Source organism: Peromyscus eremicus, chromosome 3, assembly GCF_949786415.1.
Source record: "Peromyscus eremicus chromosome 3, PerEre_H2_v1, whole genome shotgun sequence".
Taxonomy (NCBI): domain Eukaryota; kingdom Metazoa; phylum Chordata; class Mammalia; order Rodentia; family Cricetidae; genus Peromyscus; species Peromyscus eremicus.
Window position 1 is genome coordinate 7,316,250 of NC_081418.1, and position 25,076 is coordinate 7,341,325.

Genomic DNA, 25,076 nt, shown 5'->3' on the forward strand with positions numbered 1-25,076 from the left:
TTTAGAGCAAAGCTATGAAAATACAGCATTATATATTTTGGAACTGTGCATGGCGACTGAGAAGATACTGAAAGACCCCCAGCCTCCCCGCCTAACATAGCTTAGCTCGGCTGTTTTTGAATAAAGCCTGAGAGGTACTGAGGAGCTCAGTTAGCCACCTGGCCCCAGAGCGAGGAACTAAAAGGTCAGAAAAAGGTCGGGAAAACACCCTGTACCCTAGACAGAAGCTAGGCGTGGGCGAGCTCGGGGAGAAACCACGAGCTGACCTGGGTTTGAACCTGGCCTGATTCGAATCATCCAATCAGAACTGGCCTCATTTGCATCATCCAATCAAAACCCTGTAACCAGGCTTCTTGCTTCTGTACCCGTGCCCGACCCTATAAAAACCCTCTGCTCCAGCCCGTGGGCGCGCCAGTCCCTTGAGCTTCTTGAGAGACTGTGTCGCCCCGGGTACCCGTGTTCCGGAATAAAGCCTCTTGCTGTTTGCATCTGATTCGTGGTTTCGGTGTGTTCCTTGGGCAAGGGTCTCTCCTGAGGGAAGACTGCCTTCGGGGAGTCTTTCATTTGGTGCGTTGGCCGGGAAAAGAGACCCCCTCTGCCTCGGAACCACCGACCCACTGTCAGGAGGTAAGTTGGCCGGCCACTGTCTGTCTTGTCTCAGTCTGTCTATTCGTCTTCTGTTTTCGTCGGGCGCCCTAATTCAGGTCAGGTCTGATTCAGGTCAGGTCTGAGTCGGTGGTGGGGGCTGAAGGAGCTGACGAGCTCAGACTTCGCCCACCGAAACCCTGGAAGACGTTCCACGGGTCACTGAAGTCCCCTCTGGGGCACGGGTTTTCGGGGCCACTCCCGTATCAGAAGGATACGTGGTGTTGGTAGGGGACGGAGAGGTTTCTCCGCTTCCCCGACCGAATTTTGGGTAGGGGACGGAGATCGAGGTTCCTCCGCTTCCCCGTCGTATTTCTGTTTTCGGTTTTACGCCGAAGCCGCGCAGCGCAAATTTCTGTCGTCTGTCTTGTCTTTTTGTTTATCGTTACATGTCTAACACTTCTTTATCTAGAGACCACCATGGGGCAGACCGTCACCACCCCACTGAGCCTAACCACGGACCACTGGTCTGATGTTAAGGCCCGAGGAAGCAATGAAGGTGTCATTGCTAAAAAGGAAAAAAAAAACGGATCACCCTCTGCAAGGCCGAATGGGTCATGATGAATGCTGGCTGGCCGCGAGAAGGATCCTTTAACCTCTCTCTTATTTTACAGGTGGAGGGCAAGGTTTTTGGCCCCTAATCCTTATGGACACCCCGACCAGGTCCCATACATCGCCATCTGGAGATCTCTGGTCAGAAATCCATTTCCATGGGTCAAGCCTTTCCTTCCACAGCTCCCTCCAGTCTCTGGGCCCCCTGTCCTCCCCCCGGACCCTAATTCCCCTCTCATAGATCTCCTGGTAGGGGAGCCCCCTCCCCATCAGGCTGGACCCGCTCAGCATCCAGCCGCCGCGGGGGCAGCGTCCAGCCGCCGCGGGGGCGGCGTCCGCCACCGTGGAGGAGGCGGCGGCGGCGGCCGCATTAGCGGCCGCAATTCGGCCGTTGGCAGATGCTGAGGTTTACGACTGTCAGCAGCTCCTGCAGACCCTCTTAACAGTAGAGGAAAAGCAGAGAGTTTTCCTGGAGGCCCGGAAGCAGGTTCCGGGCGACGACGGGAGGCCATCCCAACTCCCGAATGTCATCGATGCGGCTTCTCCCTTGATTCGCCCTAACTGGGATTTCAATACGCCTGAAGGTAGGGAGCATCTACGTCTCTATCGCCAGTTGCTCTTAGCGGGTCTCCAAGCGGCCGCTAGAAGGCCTATGGATGTGATAGAAAGGAAGAGGATGTGATAGAAGGGAAGAGAATGTGATAGAAAGGAAGAGGATGTGATAGAAAGGAAGGGAAAAGGAAAGGAAGGGAATGTGAAAGGAAGGGAAAAGGAAGGGAATGTGATACAGGGAAAGGAAGGGAATGTGATAAACAAGAGGAAAGGGATAGGAAGCAGCATAGGGAGATAAAGAAAGTTCTGGCCGCCGTTGTATCTCAGAGACAGCGGAGAGAGGGAGACAGGTCGGGAGAACGAAGGAGGCCACCCCTAGATAAAGATCAATGTGCTTACTGCAAGGAGAAGGGACACTGGGCCCGAGAATGCCCCAAGAAGCCACAAGGACCCCGCCGGCCCAAGCCCAAGACCATGGACCTCCTTAGTCTGGGGGACTAGGGGAGTCGAGGCCAGGAGCCCCCCTGAGCCTAGGAGAAACAGCAGGAGGCATTCCAACGGATCAAACAGGCCTTACTTGAGGCTCCGGCTCAGGGTCTGCCAGATATTACCAAGCCCTTTGAACTGTTTGTAGACGAGAACTCGGGTTATGCTAAAGGGGTACTGGTGCAAAAACTGGGACCTTGGAAGAGACCTGTAGCATACTTGTCTAAGAAATCAGACCCCGTGGCCACAGGATGGCCTCCCTGCCTCCGCATGGTGGCAGCCATTGCAGTTCTACTTAAGGATGCCGGGAAACTGACCCTAGGCCAGCCCCTGACTGTACTGGCCTCCCATGCCGTGGAGGCCTAGGTCCGACAACCACCAGACAGATGGCTTTCCAACGCCAGGATGACTTATTATCAGGCCTTACTCCTGGACTCAGACCGGGTTACGTTCGGACCCATAGTTTCCCTTAACCCTGCCACCTTGCTGCCACTGCCTAGCCCCTCTATGGAGCGTGATTGCCTCCAGATTTTAGCCGAGGCACATGGCACCCACCCTGACCTGACGGATCAGCCGCTTAAGAACTCTCAGACGTCGGCTGGTACACAGATGGGAGCAGCCAGTTAATGGCTATACAGGACATTCCGGAGCCTCCTCCGCCCAGGAGAGAGCCCATGCCATACAGCCCCGAAGACCATGAGCTAGCAAAGAAAATGGGGGCGGGCTGGGAACAACGGAGGCAAGCCTATATATTAGGGAACCGGATGGTCATGCCAACCTCCCATACCCGATATATGCTGAGGTTCCTTCATGCGCTGACCCATTTGAGCAAGAATACAATGAAAATACTGGGACTGTGCTATTAAACCAGGACCGGGTGCTTCAGCAGGTATCTTCCACCTGCCCAGCCTGTGCTCAGGTCAATGCAGGAAAGATTCATTTAAACAAAGGGGCTCGTCAACGAGGGCATCGCCCAGGTGTACATTGGGAAATAGACTTCACAGAAATTAAACCCGGACTCTATGGGTACCGGTACCTCCTGGTCTTCGTGGACACCTTTTCAGGATGGATTGGGACGTTTCCAACCAAGAATGAGGCGGCTAATGTGGCAACAAAGAAACTGTTGGAAGAGATCTTCCCCAGGTATGGGATGCCTCATATATTGGGGTCGGACAACGGGCCTGCCTTCGTCTCTCTGATAAGTCAGAAAGTGGCCAAATTATTGGGGGTTAATTGGAAACCGCCCCCAGAGTTCAGGACAGGTAGAGCGAGCTAATAGGACAATTAAGGAGACTTTAACCAAATTAACCCTTGCAACTGGCACTAGAGATTGGGTGCTCCTACTTCCCTTGGCCCTTTACCGAGCCCGGAATACTCCTGGGCCGCACGGCCTAACCCCTTCTGAAATTCTATATGGGACCCCACCCCCAGTCGTGAAATTTCTCCATCCTGATATCTTATCTTTTGCCACCAGCCCCACTTTAGAGGCACATCTACAGGCCCTCCAGCTGGTGCAGAAGGAGATCTGGAAACCCTTGGCTAAAGCCTACCGAGAGCAGCTGGACAAGCCGGTGGTCCCCCACCCTTTCCAGATTGGGGACTCCGTTTGGGTCCGGCGCCACCAGACTAAGAATCTAGAGTCACGGTGGAAGGGGCCCTACACTGTCTTGCTGACCACCCCCACTGCACTCAAGGTCGATTGCTGCACGGATCCACGCCTCTCATGTGAAGGCTGCCAGGGAGACCGACCCAGCAGGAACATAAGGTCATCTCACAAACTGGGGAAACGGTCTGGCAGATGCCTTAAACTCCTCCACCCACCCGGGGGGGGGTGCATTGGCCGGATCCGGGATGCCGTCACCCTCGAGCAAGATGTAGATTCGCCCAGTCGGACTTTCATGTCTGTCCGGGGGGGATGGGAGGGGCTGGGCCCTCAAATGCGGGGGGGGGGGGGGGAGGAAATTTCTTCTGCGCCCAATGGGGCTGCGAGACCACTGGCGCAGCATATTGGAGTCCTAGCTCCAGCTGGGACCTGATCCAGACCAATAGAGGTTTCAGGAAGGCTACAGGGGGGGGGGGGTCTTGCTCAGCTGGGTCCACCGAGGTCAGCCGATTCGAGCCCGGGCTCTCACTTCCCCTAAACATAACTTTCACTGGCCCGGGGAAGGCTGATAGAAACTGGCAACGGGGGCGCACTTGGGGGCTCAGGTTATATGAAACCGGATATGATCGGGGCGTAGGATTCACTGTCGAGCTTGAGATTGAGGAGGCCTCCGCCCCTATAGGCCCCAATCAGGTTCTCTCTGACCAGAGGCGCCCCTCCTTGCCTGTTCTGGCACCCCCGAGGATTGCCCCTCGACCCGGTTCGATTGCCAGCCCAGGTATAGCTCCGGCCTCTGCCAGGCCGCCCCGGCCGGGAGCCGGAGGCCGGCTCTTGGGTCTGCTAGCGGGGGCTTGCCAGGCCTTAAATGTGACCTGCCCAAATAGAGCGCAGGAATGTTGGCTGTGTCTGGTTTCCCAGCCTCCCTACTGCGAGGGGATAGCAACCCAGGGTAATTATGCTAACACTCACAGTCCCCCTCCGAGCCAATGTCTAGGGACAGCCCAACATAAGCTCACAATCTCAGAGGTGTCAGGACAAGGACTATGTCTAGGGAGCGTCCCCCGCACCCACCAACACCTGTGTAACCGCACCCTATCCATAAGCGCTGTCTCTGGTTATGTCACCGGCCCTAGTGGTACCTATTGGGCATGTAATACTGGGCTTATCCCCTGCGTTTCAGTCTCAGCCCTCAATGCTACCTCTGATTTTTGTGTGCTCATCGAGTTGTATCCAAAGATTGTTTACCATACACCAGAGGAGATTTACCCACACTTTGAGATGAGACCCTATCGGTATAAGAGAGAGCCGGCGTCTCTCACTCTGGCCCTGTTATTGGGGGGGTGCTGACTATGGGAGGAATAGCAGCCGGGGTAGGGACAGGCACCACCGCCCTAATGGAAACCCAACAATTCAGACAGCTCCAAGCGGCCATGAATCAGGACATTCGGGACCTAGAGGAATCAGTAAGCGCCTTAGAAAAATCCCTGACCTCCCTCTCTGAAGTAGTGCTCCAGAACAGAAGGGGACTCGACATCCTATTCTTACAGGAGGGAGGGTTATATGCCGCCCTTAAAGAGGAATGTTGATTCTATGCGGATCATACTGGGATGGTTTGAAGGATGGTTCAGAAGGTCCCCCTGGCTCACCACCCTCATTTCCACCCTTCTGGGACCCCTTCTGATTCCATTACTCCTCCTGACGTTTGGGCCCTGTATCCTAAGTAGACTTGTCCAATTTATCAGGGAACGCGTCTCTATTGTTCAGACTTTGGTATTAACCCAGCAATACCAAAGGCTCAACCAGATGGAACTCGAGTCACGTCACCAATCTTCCCCATGAATGGAGGATTCCATTCCCGAGATAAGAAAATGGGGGAATGAAAGACCCCCAGCCTCCCCGCCTAACATAGCTTAGCTCGGCTGTTTTTGAATAAAGCCTGAGAGGTACTGAGGAGCTCAGTTAGCCACCTGGCCCCAGAGCGAAGAACTAAAAGGTCAGAAAAAGGTCGGGAAAACACCCTGTACCCTAGACAGAAGCTCCCTGTACCCTAGACAGAAGCTAGGCGTGGGCGAGCTCGGGGAGAAACCACGAGCTGACCTGGGTTTGAACCTGGCCTGATTCGAATCATCCAATCAGAACTGGCCTCATTTGCATCATCCAATCAAAACCCTGTAACCAGGCTTCTTGCTTCTGTACCCGTGCCCGACCCTATAAAAACCCTCTGCTCCAGCCCGTGGGCGCGCCAGTCCCTTGAGCTTCTTGAGAGACTGTGTCGCCCCGGGTACCCGTGTTCCGGAATAAAGCTTCTTGCTGTTTGCATCTGATTCGTGGTTTCGGTGTGTTCCTTGGGCAAGGGTCTCTCCTGAGGGAAGACTGCCTTCGGGGAGTCTTTCAATACATTTAAGGCCCCTGATTTTATCTATTAAGAGAATATTTGAACACCGCATAATCAGAAATCCAAAGGCATAACTCATGGATTTCTTCTCTGTCCCAGAAAGTTCAAGTCTGCAGGTCTTTAACGATAAGCAGAAGCCTGTGCAGCCTGCTGGGCCAGGAAGCATGCGGGCGAAGCTGAGCAGGAGCAGTAGAAAGTGTACCACTGCATCTACCCATTTCTTCCTCTGCAGACCCTCCGTCTTCCTACAGCTTCCCTGGTGGACACCACCATTCCCCAGGCCTCAGCACCTCTTTCTTTGCTCAGTTGCTCTTTGTAGAATTCCTTCCTCATGAAAATATCTTGTTAGACACTCCTTCTCTCCCACACTGAGGTATTTTCCCCTCGTGACTCTTTGTACATCTTTATAGACCCTTCCACATGGCCAAAGAAAATGCGTGTTTAGCACCTCTGCCTCTTTAGCTCCTGGCATTGAAAACTCACTGAATGAACCTGTCAATCTGCTTCATGCTTTGCATGTGGAGCTTAAGGAAATTAGAAGTTGGTGTGGAATAGTCACCAGTAGTTGGGCCCAAGACTTCAAAGGAGGTGAATGGCGCGCTGCCTCTATAATCTCCCTCTGCATTTCTACACTTGTAAATATAAAAGTACTCTTCAATAGTTACTGTTAACACAGTTGGACACGCATGAGTAGAATTCCTATCAGAGCCCGGCACAACTTAGATGCTAAGTAATCTGTAACAACATCATATAAAAATTATTAGCAAGAAAAAAAAATACTGTGGTCAATACTGAAATTAGAGCATATGCCCAGTTAGGGACAATTCAGATCGAAACATCATCAGTGTTAGTGAGATTTAGGCAAAGTCCATGAATGAGCTGACAAGAGTGTCTCAAGTGTGGCATTAGTGTGAAACAGTTTTGAGAAGACCACAATTTGTTCCTGTTGATACTTTAAAATCCCTTCCTAGAGAACATCACGCTCAAGTCCACACAGTATGTCACATCTATTAGCCAGGCTTGTGTTTTGTTTTGTTTTGTTCTTTTCAAAGGCAGCAGTTGTATCCTTGTTCTGTTCTGCCATCCTTGGCCATCTCATTGGTCTGCTCAGGACACAGCGAGCCAGGAGAGTATCATGTCAGAGCAGCATCCAAAGCTTCCAGAAACTGCCCTTAGATCTAAGGACAGCAGATGCAGTGTCATTATTTCATGGGGCATAAGCCTCCCTCGGACAGGGTGAAAGGGCACAAGAACCTAAAATTCTAAGAATGAAGAAAAAGACATCTGAAAGATGCTGTCTTCCTCTTGGAACCTCTCAGGAAGCGTGGCCTTCAGTTAGGACCATTTTCCTGCATGGGGGATATTCTCCTCTACAGATTCAAAATGGAACATGCGTTACACACAGTTTACTATTCAACACCTTGTAAAGGCAAAATGGGATATAATTCATAACTCTTTGGATTTTGAGTATTTGCTCCCTAGCTAAATTATTGCTTATAGGCATTGATGTCTGGAACTCAGCTGAATAACTCAAAAGCAGGCCACTTTGGGATAATAGATAATGTTTTTAAATAAAAAATTTGAATTTATTCATGTAAAATAACAACAATAAATAATAGGTAATGGATTTATGCCAGTTAATTAGTTTACATTCATGATCTAAATAACCATCTTCCTAAAATTTTGCATAATCAGAAATTATAGTAAAATTGTTGCTATTCTGATTTCGGCCACCAGATGTCAATGTAGGAAAAGAAAAGTAAAGGCACAGACCCTAGCTTCAAACTCTAGGTTATAACTAAGTTCTACGTACTGATGACTGTAGACAACAACCTCAAATTTCACTTTAACTGTCATTATATTTCATAAGAAATTTTATGTTAAAATTCATGCTAAAACAAATCTGTTCTTTTAGAACCCTGAAGAGATAGCCCGTAAGGTTTCAGTGCAGACCCAGGTACACTCGAGACTGACTTAGTGAAGGACTTATACCTGGGCCTCTGACCATGCCTGCCAGTTTTCCCTGGGTAGAGATTGGTAATGAAATAAAAATCACGTTTGCAACATGCTTAAGATTGGGAACTACCTACCAGTATTTCCAATAACACATGCAGGATTTATACTAAAGATAGATAAATTATAGGCATGCCTGGGATGTATTTAGAGGAACTGAGATGCAGGGGGAGGGGCTTGGACCTGCCTCAGCTGAATGTACCAGGCTCTGCTGACTCCCCATGGGAGACCTTGCTTTGTTGGAGGAGGGAATGGGGGATGGGTTGGGAGGGGAAAGCTGGGGTGGGAGCGGGAGGAGGGAAGAGAGGGGGAATCTGTGGTTGGTATGCAAAATGAATAAAAAAATTCTTAATAAAGACAAAAAAAGAAAGAAAAAAGAAATGCCTGCTGCATTTTATGGAAGCCCAGTTAGTGGTTCAGACAGATGTTTTTTTAAAAAAAAAGGAAAGAAAAAATAACATTTTCATTTGAATCCATTTTTATTCCAGGTGGAAATAGTTTCATATCTCAATCCCTCAAAATGTGACTCAGTCTTATATTATTTTTATAACTTTAACAGGTCCGGAGTTGATTGCTCTTGTGTGGGTCCTAGTGCCGAGGAGAGAGGCCACAAACATCTTCACTCACTTGATGCTCAGGCCCTCAACTGGCACTATTGTCCCAACAGTGCCCCTGATTAGATTTTTTTCTTGGCACATTGTATAAAACAGAATCACACTAATAAAGGGTTTTCTACTATTTAATTCAACTTAGGAAAACAAGGTCCCTTCCAGGCCAGTCCTCTAATGATCACGGCAGGCCCACTTGACTCCATTATCTCCCGTGAGCACTAATCACGCCCTTTCAGAATCAAAGGGCTTTTGCCAGATCACTCTGAAAGCCCCCCATTCTTATTTATTAATATTTTAATAAAAACTTTCGTTTAGAAACAAATACTTGAGTTAACTTAAATCATGACTTAGCATACTCAGTCTCTGGTTGAAATGTTGACTATATTGCTAGATATGTTCCAAGTATAATTTGTGCTAAATTGTATTTATATTTTAATAAGAAAAATAGTTTGTAGGTTAATAGCAAGTCATTATTTTATTGTCACCAATTTCATTAAAATGATCCAACATTCTAAACTTCAATAATTTTAATTTTTATGAGTTCTTTGACAATTTCATACAACATATTTTAATCATTTTTTTTTTTTTCGAGACAGGGTTTCTCTGTGTAGCTTTGCACCTTTTCCTGGAACTCGCTTTGGAGACCAGGCTGGCCTCGAACTCACAGAGATCCGTCTGGCTCTGCCTCCCGAGTGCTGGGATTAAAGGCCACCACCGCCCGGCTTATTTTAATCATTTTTATCCCCTTCCCCAACTCCTGTTGGGTCCAATCTATCGATCCATCCATTTTCCTATCCATCCAACTTTCTGTCTTTTTAAAAAAACAAAAAACTCACAAAAAACAAAAACAAAAAAAAACCCCAAAAAACAAAAAACAACTCATCAAGTAGAATTTGTGCTGCCCCTATACCATCAGGTATGTGGCTGTCCACTGGATTGTGGTTGACTTGCATCCCTGAAGGAAACTGACCCGAGGCACCTATCAATTTCCAGTAGCAATTTAGCTAGGGGCAGGACATGCAAGTCACCACCTCCCTCTGTGCTGGGGTTTTGCCTGGCTTGGGTTTGCACAGCATTTACGCATGCTATCATAACCACTGAAAATTCATATGGTGATGACTGCAAGAAAAACTTATAATTCTAGAATTGTCTTCACTTAGAAGTTGTTGAAGCAGTTGAAACCATGTTGTTTTTATTACAGATGTATTCAGCATCCTGGCTCATTTTTGCTGGATGTTTATATTTTTCAGCCATCATTGGTATACCTTGCTGCATCACCTTACCATAGTACTTGCCTAACTGGAAGCATGGACAGTGCTCTTTTGTGCGCCATCATTCCTGAGATATAATTTTGGTATTATTTCTATTATAAATGTTTTTTCCGTCCTAGTCTTCTGGATACTCTATTGTTACTCCTGAAGACAAAATCTGAGACGATCACCAAATGACACGCTCTTTGAATCTGTCCCTTTCTTTCACCACTGTGACACAAACCTGGTAAGTATGTTCACTATTTTCATAACTCCTGAAGCTGAGTACTTACTAGTTGAGAAATGGCATTTACACTGTAGTCACAGCTGACTTTGCGTCAACAACATATATAGTGATATCACACATCACACACGTCACAATGTAGAGACACTGTAACACTGATAATATGGGTGAGGAGGACTGTGGCCACACAAGGAAATACATTGAACTAGTAAGTGACTGAAATCTGTTACAACATCCAGACAACTTGCACCATTTTGTCAGTGCTGATACAAATGACAATAACCAGTGTCTGAGCACAGTGGCCACTACAGGCTTTGAAACAGCTGCATAGAATAGTCTTCATTTAAATGTGCTTGTGTGTGTGTGTGTGTGTGTGTGTGTGTGTGTGTGTGTGTGTGTGTGTGTGATTCCATGCATGCCATAGTGCAGCTGTGGAGGTCAAAGAAAAACTGAGTTGGTTCTCTCCATCCACCTTTACATGGGTTCTGGAGATTGAACTAAGGCTTACAAAATGTGTTACCAATTGAGCCATCTTGAAGACCAAGATGCATAGATTCTGGTAGAGGAAAAGAGCTTTAGAAAATAAGCAAAGAACCAATATTTATAATACATGAGTTGGAGATGAGTGAAGTGAGGTGGAGGGATAGGACACCGGGGCAGAAAAACTGCACGGGAGTTCTCTCCAGGCTGTGCTTGTCCAGGAGGTGGCAGAGGTGTCTGAGAAGGGGCTGGACATCCGGGGTTAGCGGGGAAGACTGGAGGTACTGAGGAGCACGTCCAGTCAAGCAGAGTTCATCTCTAACCTGGACATGTCTCTACGACACCACCAAGCAGGAAGAAATGCTTTCTAAGCAACGTTAGTAACATCTCCAGTGAGTTCTCTTAAGTATGAAAGGGCACCTGGGACCAACAAAAGCAGCGGGTGAGTTAGGACTGAGGCCTGAAGGGACTGTGTTGGATTGAATTCAGTTCCACTGAGGTCACATACATGTTTGAAAAACAAACAGCATGTTTATGTATAAGTTAACAAAATAGCTGTAAAAGTAATTATTAATAAAGCACAGAGTTAGGGCTGGGGAAATTTCACAGGTCCATTTTGAAATGTGCTTGGGATATTTTGAAAAACTGCATTTTGAAATATGCTTGGAAGGATGCTGTAAGCACAGATTAATAAACTAAGCATTAAGATGATTATACAATTGTAGGGAAAAGTAAATGGTAATCCTTACATCTGAAAGGAATATGAAAACTTATGCAAAATGTCATTTTATGATTAAGAGCTTGTATTTTAAAATTGTAAAAAGAAAAAAAAGCCGGGCGGTGGTGGCGCACGCCTTTAATCCCAGCACTCGGGAGGCAGAGCCAGGCGAATCTCTATGAGTTTGAGGCCAGCCTGGGCTACCAAGTGAGTTCCAGGAGAGGTGCAAAGCTACACAGAGAAACCCTGTCTCGAAAAACCAAAACCAAACCAAACCAAAACAAAACAAAACAACAACAACAAAAAACCCATGCCCATGGTTTTCAAGTTGTGCTATATTCATCCAAAATGTCAAAATGATTTTTAGTCCCTTAGGAATTGGCTGAAATAGGGTTATTATTTATTTAATAGTTAAAAAAAAAAAGTCCGTGGGTTCTACTAATAAATACCTGTAGTAACCATTTATATTTTAAATTCATTTGAATTTTATTCCATTTAATAATTAAGAAGAAACACACTACTTAAGGAAGCAAATAATTTTGCCAATTTCTTTCTCAGGCTAGCTCCAGCCACTTTCTTTTCTTATACTCAAAATTAAGGGAGTAAACATCATTTGAAGAGCTTAACCAGTACGTGCTGAAATACACGGAGTCTTCTCCTAGTTTGCCAAGGCTTCCAGTGAGTCAATAACAGCCTTGTTTTTAACAATATTTCAGTTCAGAATAAAACTACCTCACCTTCAGTATCACGGTGCTCCGTAAAAAACATAACTAATCTCCACGTTCCAAAAGCTTGCTGTACCATATCGTTAATGGAAAGTCCTTACCTGGCTTGTCAACGCCTCCTAATAAACTTGTAAGGTAATTATGTTATCCTCTCCCATCCTCAAAGATTAGATAACCTTCATCAGTTTGACTTGTTCCACTATACCAAATATGTCCTTCTTCAAAGTATTTTCTTCACAGTGTGCATTTTCTTTATGGTCTTTAAAAAAGACCATTTTTAAAAACACCCATCTTTACATGAAAAATACAAGGGTAAGGGGGAAGAACTTTGCTTCTTTTAGTGACCTTGGTTCTTCATCCACCCCAATTTAAAACTCCCTCCTTCTAAATTGGATGCCAAGTATCTCCTACTCGTGATTAAACACTGTGGCCAGCTGGTGGCGCTGTTTCAGGATGTTATGGAATCTTTGGAGAGTGGGGCTTTGCTAGAGGAACAGGGTCCTTGGTGTCTAACCAGGAGTGGAGTCTTTCTTTCTGTTTCCTGGTCTGAAGGACAAGAAGAAGAAGAAGAAGCCACAGCTACTGTTGCCAAAGACTGAAAAGCAGCTCTACTCCTCATGCCTTCTGGCCATGATGGACTACATATCTCCTCAGTGAGCTTGAATAAGTACTTCCACCTGACAATGTTTCTTGTTGGGTACCTGGTCAAGACATGAGAAAATTAACTTCATATACCAAGCCAAAATGATTATGGAGTAAAAAGAACCAAATTTTAAGGGTCTGAGTTACCAAGATCTTAAACTCTAAGACCATGACTGGCATGAGTTACAACATGATTTAGAAGCCCCAGAGAGATGCTGACTGCCTGTCCTTAATAAGCATGGATGTCCTGACATCCTCTTCCACAATGGTTAGCATCTCCTTCTTGTACACACAATTACCAGTGATGCTATCATAACCATTGTGTGGGGATTGCTTGGAGCATTTTCTAGATGTGAGTCTGAGAAAGAGCTTAAGATTCTGCATCTCTAACCACGCCCAACTGAGCTGCTGGGCCACAGGCTCCAATTAAGGAGCAGGGGAATAAAAAACAATCCGCTTGCTCCTTGACATAAATGGGCTGTGGGGCAGCATAAACTTTTGCTGAATCTAGATGGATGGGTATTTTATCAGATGTGAAATGAAATTACTCACTGAAATTTCATTGCTCACAAACCTCTCTTGGCAGGCCATGGATCTTTTATTTTATTGAGCTGTGAGCTCAAGGACTGTTTTGAAAAGTGTTTTGAATTTTACAAGGAGATGTCACTTTTAACTTCAAATTACAAAAAAAAAAAAAAAAATTACAAATTATCCTATGCCAAATAGAATCTAAAAACCAACAAGACAAGAATATCATGACCCTGCCTAGAACACACAAGGTGTATTTCAGAAGGAAAACTAGAACACAAAGACCATAGAAGTGGAACTTGCCTAGACAGCACAACTCCTGCCCCGCCCTTGAGATGTCAGCTGATCTCAGATGGTCAAGTCCTGGTCTTAGAATCTGAAGGGTCTGAAGTTGTAGCCTACTTGTAAGCTTACAAATTAGCTTCCTGCAGTTTCATAGATAGGAGGCAGAAATAATGCTCAGGGTCAGAGACTAAGTCAGTTGATTACTCACAGCAGTAGCAGTAGCCAGAGAAACATCTTTGCACAGAAGAGTCCACCACCAATTACCCTGGGGTGGCAGCAGGAGAACCAGGGTCACTACACAGGCAGTGAGATTCGCTTCAGGGCAGAAACTCCAGGAAGATAAGTCACTGGCCTGTCGTTAGAGCTGCCAATCACCTGCCTAACCACTCCTCTAGACAGTATCTTAATTACTTTGCCATGGAAACCTCTAGCATCACTACCCTGAAATATACACAGTTTTGAGAAAATTGCTCTTCAGGCATAGACTTGAAGGAACATACCAGTATCAAACATACCAATTACCTGCCTGCAACTGGTAAAAAAGCAGAGGAGTATCAAAAGATGGTAATTACAATAGGAATAATAACTATAACAATGACTAAAACATCTAAACACTTTACATGGGCCATTTCTTTTTGTACTCATGATGCCAGAGATGTTAAATGTGATTGTGTCCACGTTAAAGAAAAGGAAACTGCCCCGGGTAAGCCTTGGGCAACTTGTGCACGGTCACATAATTAGTAGTTTCCCGGGTTTTACCTGGTCTCCCTAAAATTCCAACAGTCCAATTAAGAGCGAGAACTGTCTGAGGGAAGGGAGCATCAAGCCACTAACCCAGGTCTGAACCGACCTGCATGCCAGCACCACTGTGATGTGCTCAGGATTCTTATATCCTGTTGCTCCTCTTTCAACAATGACCAAATGTACTGTCTCCCTGATTCTGCAACTATGGAAAATAAAGACCATTGCAATCCTTGGAATATCTTATTTGTCCACTGTTATGACTTATTTAGAAAGGCAATCACAGACCTATCTCAGGTAGAGGTCTCTACACAGGGAAACAGAGGGCCAGGCAAATATCATACCAGGTTGCTCAGTCTTCTGTCAGAGATCAGGCCTCAATTTCCATTTCCTGAGACTGAGAGCAAGCAGTTTCTGAAAGAGCCATGAACAAAGGGCCCCTCTGACAACAGAGACCAGGGAGATAGGATGCACCAAGCCTGGGCCACTGAGCTAGCCCCCACAGTCAGTGTGTCCTAGGCTAGCCAGCCTCCATAGCAGCTCAAGGACAAAGCCTGGGACTTGTCCAGTCTTACCCCAAAATGGAATAGCTGTAGCCTTGACCAGCCCCTGACTAGCCCTGGCCAATTAGAATGAACTGATATTACTGCCACTTGCTTAAGCCAGTCATATCTAAAGTGACTTAACTGCTCTAGGAACTCTCCTTGGCTGTGCTTAAAGGGGGCCTGTCAGCTCCTCTCATAGCCTTCTATGTTTTGTTTTTGTGTGGGATGGAATAAACAATGCTCTTGTTGATTGTATATGTGGACGGTGGCCTTTTGTGGGACTTCTCGAGAACACTAACAGAAGCAGTGTTTGTTATGGAATCAAACACAAGGGGAAGTTTCCTACTGGAACAGGGCTTTTCTTCTCTTCTCAGTAGAGCTTGTAGGTGCTCAGCACTCCTAATGCTACGCCAGCATTTATATAGATTGTTATTGCTAGAAATGTTTAGTGATTACAACCTGGGCAAGGGACAGAACTTATTTTTCTAAAAGAAAAAGATAAAAATTATCTCTCTGACCAGGATTCATCTTTTGATTATTTTAAAAATATGCATTTCATTATTTTTATTTATGAGTGTGTCTGTGTGAATATGTGTGGATGACCACTGAGGCCAGAAAAGGCTATCAGCTGTCTGTAGCTTTAGTAACAGGAGGCTTCGAGCTGTCATGGGCGCTGGAAGCTGAACTCCAGTCCTATACAAGGGAAGCAAACACTCTTAACCTCTGAGCCTCCTCTTACAGCCTTTATGTTTGTGTGTGTGTTTTCTTTTATAGTGAGAAATCAAAGGCAGAATTTTATAAAGACCATGAATTACAAAAGCTTCTGGGAAGAAAAATGATTCAAGGTCCCTAACAAAATCCTAACATTCTGCTCCAACTCATATGTCAGGAAGCATGAGGTTGGCTGCACTGAATCCTTGGTTGCTAACTTTGAACACGTCATCCACAATCAACACACATTTTCCTTTCATCCTCTACTGGTTATGCAGAATTGGCTCTAAAGCATCAGACTCCCTCGCATTCATAAACAAATTTAGCTCCCTGTGTCAACACTGGAAGTTCTGCCTATAAACCAGTGCATGCTGGGATGGAATTGCTGCTCCTATCATCTACCACTACTCCTATCAAAGTGCATAACTAGATTAACGGGAAACAGCTGCATTGTGCTGCGTTTATACTTTGCCTAGCAGCAGGCTTCCTTTTTTGCAACAAAGAGCAGCCTACAGACAGCAGAGCACACTTAACAATGAAGTGGCCTCAGTTCTTACCCCTCACACATGAGTTGGGCATAAAAATGACCTTAAGTGAACACAGAAAAGAGATACAGGCATAAACATAAAAGCGAGAGGCAGCCTGGGCTTTCTGACAAGGTGTTCCAGGCAACCGTGGGAAAGCACTAATGGAGTTTGCATGTTAAATCTCTGAGCGAAGGAGAACTCTCTTAGGAACATGTATCTTTGGATACCTGAAGGCTGTGGGGGGAAAGTGACCATGAAGAATCCCTGAGAACCTCTATCAGGGCGCCTCAGTGCCTTGTTGTCATGCGAAGATGCAGCTACATGAACTGTAAGTCATATTGTTGAGTTTCAGGTAATTTCAGAGAGGAAAAACTCAGGCACATATGTGCACACACACAGACACATGCACATGAACACACATACACAGGCATATACATACCACATAGACGTACACAGACACACATGCTCACCACACATGAAGACACACAACACAGACAGACATACACATACATCACACACAGACACACATCACACACAGACATACACATGTCACATACAGACACACACTACACAAATGCACCACACAGATACACACACACACACACAAACTCATACATCACATACATACATGCACATACACATACCACATACAGACATACACACACAGAGAAACCACACACACTACATGAAACAATATAAAGCTTTCTCCCCTGAGAATCTCCATGCTATTAAATTGTTAAATTTATTTAACAATTTATTAACAATTTATTAACAATTATTAACAATAATTATTTAATAAGAAATAAACTTCTAAAAATAATATAACTTTAGCAAAATGTTACAGAAGAATGAACTCCTAATGTATCTACTGTAGACAGTTTTTACATAGAACACAGTAGCTAAGAAAATAATTTCTGTTAATTGTGGACTTGTGTGGCTGACAACAGCATACAATCATAAGTAAAATTGTGAAGTGTGACAGGATCCAAAGATGCAGAGGAAAGGATGTAAGTAATGCAGAGTAAGGAAGTAACATAAAAAACACATGTCCCCAGGTAGAAATACACAATTTAGGTGGGCATCTGTCTGCAAATAAAATAATAATCCAGTTCACATACATTTTTAATGACCCCAATATAGATTTCCTTATGTAATTACTCTATAAATACACAGAAAGCATCTTTCTTAAAGAGGAACAGATTTACACTTTAAAAAAGAATCCTTGGGGATAGGAGATGGCTCAGTCCTTAAACTGACTGTCTCACTAGGTCAAGTCAGGTTGGATTTTGTGGGTTTTACTAAATGGAGAAAAGGAGAAGACGTGAAGTTGGGTGGGGTTGTGGGTTAAGTCTTGGAGGAGAAGGGGACAGGAGGATGCTGTGGGATGTCTTTTTGGACGCTGTGAATATGTGTAGCTCTCATTGGTTGATAAATAAACCTGTTTGGCCAATGGTAAGGCAGGATAAGGTTAGGTGGCACTATCAAACTAAAGACGGTGATAAAGAAGGGTGGAGTCAGGGGAGACACCAGTCCACTGCCCAAGGAGCAACAAGATGCCAACAGACCAGTAATGCCACAGCCACATGGCAACATATAGATTAATAGAAATGGGTTAATTTAAGATGAAAGAGCTAGTTAGCAAGAAGCCTGAGCTATAGGCCATACAGTTTGTAATTAATAAAAGCCTCTGTGTGTTTACTTGGAACCAAGCAACTGTGGGACTTGTGGGACACAGGAAAACCTCCAGCTACAGAGGATGAAAATGCATTGTATGAAATTCCTAAGTATTTAATAAAAATATTATTATTTTAAAAGTGTGACAACACATTTGTACTTTCATCACCATGGAGACTGATCAACAGATCGCTGGGGCTTCCTAACCACTAGCCCACCCTACTTGGCAAGTTCTAGGCCAGTAAAAGACCATGTTCTCAAAAATGAAAACAAAACCCAGAAAGGTAACAGCACCCAAGAAAGGATGATAGAGGTCCTCTGAACTCCACACATCTTTGCACATATGTGCACATATACTTACATAATAATTTTTTTCTTTTTAACATAAATGTTTGTATCTTATTTTGTAATTTATTTTAGTTTTCCCTTGGGCCAGCCCACTGCAGAATAAGTCCAAGGTAAGAAACCCAGAAAATTTTCCTGGACTGATTCTCCATTCCTACTGTGGTCAACATGTCCTAAGAACAAAGGTTTTAGTTTTGAGAATCAGAAGTATGAAGATGTTACAGAGCCATGGTGTCTATCCAAACATCAGGGTAGGACAGACAAGGAGGTGGGTGTGTGATACCCTTGAAGACACTGTGCTCTGGGCTGCCCATATCTGTTTGTGTAGATATAAACTATTCCCTTCAATTAGAGTGCAGTGGCTGCTCCGATCCTAGAGACAACAAAAGATGACATTTGCTCTCTTTATCATTTAATCCCATCTCCTCTCATTGCTCTCGGCAACAAAAATGTCAAATCTCAATATATACCACCTGCAAAAGTACAGTCTGTGCCAGGAAAACAACAACAAAAGAATATTCAACAAAGGAAGAGTAGCTCTGTTGAATATGAAGCAGCAGAAGCCAGGAGTACACACAGGGAATGGATTTTGAGAGACCTTGAGGCAAAATGCACTTCATTTTAATTTTATATAGAGAAACAGATATCTCCTGGGAAAGAAAATACATGTCTTTCTGTAGAAGAGTAAGCAGCTTAGGTGGTTGGCCCTGAAAGGAGAAATACTGGAAGACCTCCCCCTCTTGGCAGAGTTGAAGAAGCAGCTCAGGATACGCTAAGGTACAATGAATGAATTGTGTACAACCATGTCTCACCTCCACATTTGCTATGGACAATTCATCCCCAGGTGACTTACTAGATATTGCACAGATAAGATGATTTCCATTGGAAGCTACCAGCTCTGTCTATGGAAATAACAATGGCTATAAAATGGGCCGATGAATTAGCCAACAAATAGGAGAGTAAAAGTGGATATACTTAGAATGAAGAGTGCAGGATTTTTTGCACCTGTTTTGATATAGCTACTGCATTGGTAAATGACCAGTTCACTAGCCCTAATCAAGACCAAAGTCTCACACATAATAATGCCTTTCAAGGAAATCAGTTGCAACTCGATGTAAGAAATTGTTATATGTTGCCTCTTTAGGAAAGGAGTGAAATTTTGCTTCTCTTATTATTGACATGAATCCAGTCCCAGGTTCTTCAACATAGTGCCTCATTAAGTATTATCAACCTTCAGAGTTCACATGCTGCTTGAAGGCTTATCATGGGACTCTTATTTACATACTCATATAAAGCAAACCAATTTATCAAAGGAAGTCCAACAATAGGCACATGTCCAAAGAATTTACAGGGCCTAACTTATGCTACATCCCTAGACACTATTCACCTTTAACTATGCAGTTAAGGCTCCAGCATGAAGATGACAATCTGCTTGGGGATGCTGTTCTATGCACATGTCACAATTATATCAGTGCATAAAAAACCACTCTTGAATTTTCAGCCACTTTTAGGGCCAGTTGACTTCGTGCTAGTAGCTTGAAATTTGCCATGGCATATTTCATGATGAAAAATCAACAAGGCCTACAAATCAAGTCTTCACACTAACCTCTTGTTTCTACATTCAAGAAATAGAATGCACAGAAGTTAGAACCAAAGCGGAGGGAGCCTACCTCCAGTCACTAAGAGAGCCTCACTTAGGCATGTTTACACTGTCTCTGTGGAGTGTGGAGGTATGTTCTGCTTTTCGTGGGCATGTGAAGGAAACAGGTTATTCTTACAAGGGTCATTGAGAGTTTTACTAAACCTGTATCTATATTTGATGCCTGGTATTTTGAGTCCTAATTCCAAAGAATCAATATTTTTAAGTAAATTGTCATTAAAGTTGCCGCAATATAATAGGGACAGGGAGGACTGTGCATGGAATTAGGGAATTTATTCAACATTTTCACTTTTTGTAATATCTGTGAATAGACAATCATAGACCCACTATTTGAATAGAAATACAAACCATGTATTCAAAGGCCTCTGGTTAAAGTGTTTAGGGCATCCCACCAACCACCAGGGACAGTCACCTGAAGAATTTAGCTTCATCCTTCCCAGTGATTTTAGAGGCAGATCCAGTCTCACAGGTTCAATAAAACACAATGTCACCAAAATACACTCCTCCTTCAGCCACATCTCTATAAATAAAACCACTTCAAATATGAAATTTCATGCACCAGAAATGGCCATGAACTTCATTGCCTTAATTAGATAGATTAAAGTGAGACATGGCACATCTTGTTCTATTTGCATCAAGTCCTGTACTTTCTAGCTATGAGAGGGTCTAAGATGGTTCCAAACTCATTCAGTTGCCTCTTTTCTTCTGTTAGGAATAACACAATGCAATTATGTCCGTTGTTCAGGCAACAAGCCTAATCAGCAACAAGCAATTAACTGTCCAATCATGTTGCATGGTGCTACTCCATAAGATGTCCTGAAGGGACCTGTGAGTGAAGGGCTCACATTACCTATACGGGCTCCTTTGAGTGCAGGAGAGCAATGCTTTTCACTCATTAGTCATTATTTCAACAGTGGTAAATGCTAAGATCTCAGAAAGGATAGTGCAGAACAGCTCAGTAAGGCAGCTTGTAACATTCCTATAACATCTCAGGACACCTAAGATCAAACCCCAGTATCTAATGTCATGAGGAGACAGGCAGGTGGAATTCAGAAAGAAATAGCCATCCATACTCACTGAAGCTACATTCACGAAATCATCGTCTGAGAGGGTTTCTAACATTTCGGAGACAGATGTTCGGATGAGTTTCAGAGTTAATCCGCTCACACTTCCACTCCTATGAACAGACAAATGGGTCTATGTGTTACTCACTGGTCATCTAACAAACAGCATCATAAAGGAAGAAAATGGTCTCATTCCATCTTTAAAAAGCCTTGAAATCATACATATACAATTAACACAGAGACTGAGCAGGTTGTATTTATATATTTATGTATTTATGTATTTATATATTTATACACTGAGAATACACACACACACACACACACACACACACACACACACACACACACACACCTCCACAATTAAGGATAGAGGCCATGCATTTGAGAGAGAGCAAGTAGTATAGGTTAAAAGAGAAGAAAGAGAAGGGAGAAATGATGTAATTATATTTTAATTAAAAATTTAAAAAATAAAAGTCAATAGAAAAAATAAATAGCAGAAAATAACGGAGCTACACAGTTTTGGTGAGGTTTGTGGCCAAATGCTTTGCTCCACCGACCAAAGAACAATTTCTCCAGGATTTCTTCATTTCTCTTGTCTCTACACCTCCCCTAAGGTAGGGCTCATCTCTAGGTAACTAACTCCCACTTCTACATCACAAGGGCATACAGATTCTTTTATGGTTTTAACTCAAAACAATATAAAAATTAATTAAACCACAAATATCAGCACTTATAAAAATTGTTCTCATAAATTGTGTCCCTTGAAAAGTCCTAGTAATAAAAGTTAACACATTTATCTATCTTGATCCAAATCCCTTCTAGCCAATAAAATTGTTTATGGCTAAGTACCAACTAAGTCACATTTTCTTGGTCTTTCTTCTTTTTGTGTGTGTGTGTGTACATATGTGTGTGTATGTTTGGGTGGGTATGTGTGATGTGTACGTGTGTGTGTCTATGTGTGTGTGTGTGCCTCTGTGTGTGTGTGTGTGTGTGTGTGTGTGTTTCTGTGTATTCGTAAACAGATGTGTGGAGGTCAGAGGTCGATGTTAGGTATATTCCTCTACTACTCTCCACCACGGTCTTTAAGACTGGCTTTCACGGTGATCCTGGGGCAAACCAATGCTTTGAATAGTCTAGTCAGCAAGCCCCAGGGATCTTCTCTCCCCCATCCATAGTTGACATTACAGACACAAACCACTGTCCCACCATTGTTTAATTTTTTTCATGCAGATGCCAGGGATAAGAACCCAGCTCTTCATATTGTGCAACAAGCACTTTATTGACTGAGCAACTCCCAACCCCGTGTTAATGTCTTAATATGGCTGTGTCTGCACATACAATCATCGCATTGATTTTTTCCCCAATCTATCACACATGGCTAACTTCCCACAAACTACTATTACCTACAAAACGTCTCGTGCACTATAATAGTCAACTACTCACACGTCCACCAGAATGAGCATGTCCTTGGGCGATGCAGCTCCCTGGATATACCTGAAACAGAACCACAGAAACGTTTCCTTTTCTCTGTGTCTAACACTGATATTTGCTGTAATATTACTTGTAGATCTCTGAACTAGGATATGGTTAAAGCTAAAAAAAGTATTTATGATCACTTTAGAGATGCTAAAGTATGGTTTTAAAGCTACTTTCCAGGTATTTATAAGAAAAGATAGAGATGAAATTTAATGTAAGCAGTAAATAAAATTAATTTCTAAAAGGATTTTTTGTGACCTTTTCACTGTAGTGAATAACCAACTGTGATATTTTAAAATACAAAAATAAATAAATAAATAAACACAAAGAGATAGGTGGTGTGTAAACTTTAAGAAAAAGCAACTTAAACAAAAGGAAAACCAACAGGCCAGTTAAATAACTGAACTCGGGCACTGGATAATGTTATTACTAAGAAGTCAAAGCAGAAACTCTCAAACCTTTACAGAATCCAAGAAAAACCTGGAGAAGCAGTTCAAATGTTAATTCTAAAATCTAACCACATCTTACAGAGCAAGACTCCCTGAATTTGAAAGATACTTTAGGGAAGACTTAGGTAGGACGTTATCTGATGTGGAGAAATAAATTTGAGTGCAGCTGATTAATATGAGAGAGAGAGAGAGAGAGAGAGAGAGAGAGAGAGAGAGAGAGAGAGAGAGAGAGAGAGAGAGAAACAGACAGACAGACACATACTGTTTGGCCAGAGACTGAAGGGGAACAGATAATGAAGGGGACCAGGTGTCTGCCTTCCCCAGCAGGAAGCCTGCATCAAGACTCAACTTTTCCCTGACAGAAAACAGGCCAATTCATTCTCAACAGTCTAGAGCACAGCTGCTAACTGCTTGGGATTAGTGGGGGAGCAGTGCACTGCACTGCCTGCAATCCACTCCACTCTCTGTGCAGATCAATAGGCAGAGCTCTTCTGTTTGCCCAAGGGAGACAATCCAGCTCCTGTCAAGCATCTTAACACTCTTGGTTAGCATCTGTCCCACTGTGCTTCTCAGTGGGAAGATGAAAAGATTAGGAGTGTCTGCTTTGGATGACTGACACAATGCTCCTACATTTCCCATAAAATGACCATTTCTTAAATACAAACTATATTATTTGTTTCCATTAGATAACAAACTGTAGGAATATTATTAATAATAGTAATATTGGTAACTATTGCTCAAGGTTGTATTCATGTAAACTGTTAGTTGATACTAAACAGGACACTTAAAACCCATTAATACATGTTTTTTCAATCAACCACTATGCTGCATAGAATTTGTGTGAACATAGCAAGAAGTTAGAAACAATACAAAAATCCAATAATAGGGATTTTCTTAATTGAATGAGCAGATAACCTTCATTAAAATGACGTTAAGTATTTATTTTCATCAAAATGTACTCAAAAATTAATATAAAATGTACAAGGCACCATGCTGTATATATGAACTCATTAAAAATAATATATTTACTATTCAAATGTAAAATTTAAACACTCTAAATGCAATCAATAGTTAAAAGGCACGAACATTCAGAGTTGTTTTTCAGTAAGTCTGAACATACTGTTGACATTTTCTTGCATTTTGTAGGATGATGAATTATTTCAGTAGTGCCAAACAAATAAACCCTTTGGGGAAGTCAATTCTCAACTATATGGATATACTTAGGCAGCACTCTTAGCTTGGGGGCAGTCTCATTAGTTCACTGCCAGAAGCAAACTGTCTCTGACTCTATGTCATCTCTCTATAAGGGCTCTACCCCAACCAAAGTAAGAGTCCTTCTCCAGAAATCCCCACCAGCTAAAAGAGACTGCAAGCTGAAACTGAACCTAAGACTTAAAGTAATCCATTTGAAAACAAAGTCTGAAAAACCATCATTCCCTACCCAAACTCATCATTTTCATTTGTTATTAATCTGTTTATATTTTGAAAATATCATAGCATTGTATGTAAAGAGACAACACCCATCCCAGTAAGGGGAAGTTTGCCGTCAACATGTTAACAAATGACAGAACCCTCTTCCATTGATTGTGTCTTCAGAGAGAGTCAAAATTTCATACCATGGTCTTCTGCGTACATCATACAGATCAATCTTGTTTGGAGTTCTACTATTATCCACCCAGGGAGAAGCTGAAAAACAAAACATATTAGAGAAACCACATCAAAGTTCCAACATGACTGGGCTGACAAGACGCCTTCGTGGGTTTAGGTGTTCACACCAAGACTGACAATTTGGATGCCATCTCTAGGACACACCTGGGAGAGATGGAGAGAATTGAAACTGTTCTCTGACTTTCGGCATGAGAATCCCCCACCCACCCAACACACCCGTAAGTGTAATTAAGTACTAGCTACAAAATTAATGTGAAACTTAAAAATCACAAAATACAAAATTAACCAAATTCCACCTCTCTGGATGAATGTTCAAATACAAAATACCATCTTTATGTCATCAGTATTTTCCTTTTTAAAACTGGAAAGTAACAGAGCAGTACAAAAGGAAACCTCCGCAAACCCTCTCCCCATACTGTTGTCTGAACAAGCTTCAGACACGAGGTTGGGTGGGGCTAACTTGGATGCTTTCCCCTGACAGACCATG

The 25,076-nt window shown here is 43.5% G+C and overlaps 1 protein-coding gene across 2 annotated transcripts in view; it reads right to left on the reverse strand.

The window, feature by feature from the left end:
* Cacna2d1 (calcium voltage-gated channel auxiliary subunit alpha2delta 1) overlaps window positions 1-25,076 on the reverse strand; it is a 440,143-nt gene that overhangs the window by 86,327 nt on the left and 328,740 nt on the right. For both annotated transcript variants that reach the window (XM_059257264.1, XM_059257263.1), the window contains exons 8-10: window positions 24,538-24,607; window positions 22,440-22,490; window positions 21,010-21,109 (exon numbers count right to left, since the gene is read on the reverse strand). In XM_059257264.1, the coding sequence (XP_059113247.1) occupies window positions 21,010-21,109; window positions 22,440-22,490; window positions 24,538-24,607 (221 nt within the window). The remainder of the gene's footprint in view (window positions 1-21,009; window positions 21,110-22,439; window positions 22,491-24,537; window positions 24,608-25,076) is intronic.